This window comes from Notothenia coriiceps, unplaced genomic scaffold (assembly GCF_000735185.1).
Source record: "Notothenia coriiceps isolate Sejong01 unplaced genomic scaffold, NC01 NC01_scaffold00021857, whole genome shotgun sequence".
NCBI lineage: Eukaryota > Metazoa > Chordata > Actinopteri > Perciformes > Nototheniidae > Notothenia > Notothenia coriiceps.
The window spans coordinates 6995-11115 of NW_011354558.1; the positions used below are offsets into that span (position 1 = coordinate 6995).

The 4121-nt window shown below is 42.2% G+C and overlaps 1 protein-coding gene across 1 annotated transcript; it reads left to right on the forward strand.

The window, feature by feature from the left end:
• Positions 1-1099: 1099 nt before the first annotated feature.
• LOC104953510 (high choriolytic enzyme 1-like) lies at positions 1100-2319 on the forward strand. Its single transcript, XM_010780456.1, has 2 exons — positions 1100-1112; positions 1616-2319. Exons 1-2 carry the CDS (start codon positions 1100-1102, stop codon positions 2317-2319), a joined length of 717 nt encoding a protein of 238 aa, XP_010778758.1.
• Positions 2320-4121: the final 1802 nt, after the last annotated feature.

Sequence of the window (4121 nt, forward strand, 5' to 3'; positions counted from 1 at the left end):
CAGCTCAGCTCTATAGTTCAGCTATATAGTTCAGCCTGTTTTTAATTAAGTGAATCGGAGTTCATACATTTGGATATCTACAGAAAACCTTGATGAATGCTGCCGCACAATATATTTTTCTTAGCGTTAGCATTACGATAATTTACATAATTGGCAGTTGACTAGTGAAACCTTTCTTCTTAATGATGTCCATCAGGCAGGGACAGAAAGCAAAAGCAGAGATTGATTAAATTACATTATTAAATTAATTATTAAATATTTGTATATTAAGTGTGGAATGCCTTTATAGTTTAATTAAATTAAATTACATTTGTCAAATAAGCGTAAACTTGCTGAATGTGGAGATATGAAAAAAAGGTCAAAGGGAGAAAATGACGTTTCCTTTAACTTCTTTGTAACGGGCATCAAACTGGTCCATGTTCATACAGTAACCATGAAGAATTGTTAAACAGAGAACATTTACAATTTTCCCCCCTATTATTAGAAGGCAACTTCATAAAAAACAGTTTTCGTGCCAAGACAAGTTAAGTTAACAAGCCAATGAGAAGCTAGCAGTGGTGCAGTGCTGATATTGGTGTGGGGTCAAGGCTAAAAATGTATGTTTGTATTGTAAGTCTATTAAACTTAACAATGCAGGTGCAGGAGGCTGCTGTCTATCACAACCTAAAACATGCACCATCAAAACAGTTTCTTCCCATGTGCTACTAGCCTCAATAGTCAATAATTCCAGGGGACCCCCATTGTCACTTTGCGTTCACATCATATCTTGTTCATTTTCTTATTTTTCTTTTTTTATTATTTATTTATTTGGGGTCACATTATATTAAGAGTACAGTTTTGCAAATCATATATTTTTAGAAACCCGAAAATGAAAAATTCAATATCAAACAAAATTAGTCAAAATTAGTAAAAAATAAATTTTGAAATTACAAATATCTACACATGCACTCATGCATCTACTTAAACACTCACACACACACACTTGGAGAGACATGCTCTCGCCGATGCTGTTCAACATATATGTATACGACCTACCTCACACATCATCCAGAAAGTACGGCTATGCAGACGATCTAGCCATCATGCTGAGACGACCAACATGGAAGGCGATGGAAGATGGCCTTAACGACGACATGGGCACCCTGGTAGCATACTTTCAAAGGTGGCTTCTACAGCTCAACATCGGAAAGACAGTAGCAGCGGCATACCATCTTAGCACCAGAGAAGCTAGGAGGGAACTTGAGTTGCGCATCAATAACAAACGTCTGGAGGTCCAGCAATCCTCGAAGTACCTCGGCGTGCGTCTGGATGGGACACTGCCCTTCAAACAACACCTTGAAGAAGTCAGGTCCAAATTAACATCAAGGGTCGCGCTGATCCGCTGCCTCGCTGCCTCGCTGCCTCGCTGCCTCGCTGGAACTTAGCGGAGGGAGCCTCCGCTAAGACGCTTCGATTATCAACACAAGCCCTGGTCTTCTCTGCAGCGGAATACTGCGCCCCAGCCTGGAGCAGAACTCCTCACGCCAGTAAAGTTGACCTGGTCAACAACCACGGCCTAGTGTAGTGGACCACACTAAACCGTCTATGAACTGGGGTCGGTCGCTTCAAAACATCAATGAAGAAGAAGAAGAAGAAGAAGACACTGTCAACATCACCACCAGGATTCTGACCTCCAACAACGCCACTGATGAGATCCTGCTGGCTCCCAAAACCAGAAATGCCATGAAGTGCTGGTCCCAGAGCTGCCTGTGGAAGAAAGGCTCCAACGGCTTGGTGACGATCCCCTTCACCACGAGCAGTCAATTCACCAGCTTGGAGAGACAGAAGATCGCCTATGCCAAGAGGGCCTTTAACAGCTTTACCTGCCTCCACTTCGTCCCCGGCCAGAGCCAGTATGACTACATCAGCATTGAAAACAAGGGCGGGTGTTACTCCCATCTGGGTAGAATGGGAGGCAGACAGGTTCTCTCTCTCAACAGGCGGGGCTGCGTCTACCACGGCACCATCCAGCACAAGATCAACCACGCTCTGGGCTTCCAGCATGAACAGACCAGGAGCGACCGCGACCCACACGTCAGGATCAACTGGGATTACATTCCCCACGAGAAAGCTTTCAACTTCTACAGGCAGGCCACCAACAACCTGAACACCCCCGACGACTACACCTCCATCATGCACTATGGAAAAACAGCCTTCTCCAACCAGCGGGGGAAGGACTCCATCACCCCCATCCCAAACCCCAACGTCCAGATCGGCCAGAGAAAGGGCATGTCCTACTGGGACATTGTGAGGATCAACAGGCTCTATGGCTGCCAATAAAGATGATGCAACAAATTCAAACTTTTTCCGTCCGTCTGTAATATATCAAATGTTCAGAGACATTGCTGTCCCTTTTGTTCTCTTTGTGATCCTGCAAATGTTTTACATGCAAACCTCTTAGGAATAACATGCAATCACTGACCAATTATTGCTCAGTGATTGTTGTATATTTTTTTAATTCAAGGGACTGACACAAAAGCTGGTTGCCCAAGCAATAAGCAACATTTCTTACCTGAACCACAGGTAAATAAAAAGCATTCATATTCTTTTTCAACTTTTTTCTGTTGAACTTCAATGCTAATCTACAGCTCCTTTTACACATGAACTGCAAAGTTAAAATTATCCAAAAAATAGGGTGGTGCAGTGATGAGGTCACTGTGTAGGCCGACCTGGAAGTTTGCATCGTATTGGCTCCATTTCCAAAAAAGGAATTCAATGTTCCCCCTTGGATTTAGGTATATTGCACAAAATAAGCTTTGTGGCCAATATTTTTGTAATACTGAACACATTTAGTTCAAAAGGATTATCTCCACGTCAGTGGTGTAAGAAATTAAAATCAATGTTTATATGGCGTAATTTAGATTAAATATTACGGTTTTAATTAAAGCTGTTTTATTATGAAAAACCGGAAGTTCACACACACTCTTAACTTAAAGTGGACCTATCATGCTATATTTGAATAATATAGTGTAGGACCATACCTATATAAGGCATATTTATGCTTTTTATTTTTCAAAATACCAAACAGATCATGCATTTTAGCCACTCCTCATTTCGCTCAATTTAACACTGTCTTTGCATGGGCTGATTCTGTGAGAACAGCATCATCTACAGGCCTGGCATATGTACTACAGCGTCTCCAGTGCCTTCCAACGGCAATGTCCGTGGCTGTCTCCTCCTGATTGGTGGAGTTGGCCCAATAGCCGTAGCGCCACTTCTGTGACGTCATAGAAGTGTTCAAATCTGGATCAGTCTGTATCAGATCCGTTGCAGCCCCTTTTTTAGAGATTTGGGTATGGACGAAAATAGAGAGGGTTGTGTTTTCTGACACTTGGTGAGTTCCCTGGAACACCGGGGACACATATTCATGTATAAAATACGTACCAAAGTGCATTTTGCATGATAGGTCACCTTTAAAACTTTTATTCTGAAAATTCTTCAACTCCGGTTAGCATTAGCATGTGGCTAATCTTACGTTTTTGAGAAAAAGTGAATTTAAGGTGAAAATGACACGTAGTGTTGCACACTAAAACACACTGACTTCAACACTACATTTATTGATGGCGAGATGTTATTATTGCTGAATATTTAATGAACGTACAGTGTATTTCAAAAAGCTTTATTGAAAGACAACCCCGTTCTTTACATGACGTCACTTCCGGCTTCACGTTATCAATGATTAGAGCCATTAAAATGCATTAAATAAAAAGTCATGAATGAGAATATGAGGATAAAAGGCGTGTGGAGTTATACAATGAACACACAACCTCTAAATCCTCTTATTTACGCGATATCAAACACAGAAGAACGAGGGGGAGGAAGACCCCCCCCCCCTCCTTGGTCGAAGCAGCTAATGAGAAGAGAAGCCAGGAATCGCATACAGTATACAGACGCTGCATGGAGAATCGGGTTCTCTCCTTCCTCCTCCCGACACGGCGCCGTGTGTGGTTTGCTCTGTCTGTTTCAAAACCACGCTACTTCATTAAATTACCCATTTTGAACTTTATCGGGACTACATTGTCTCTTTTTAACTTCCTCCTGGGTTCGAGAACAACGATCACGATCTACAGTGGAGAGCCGTG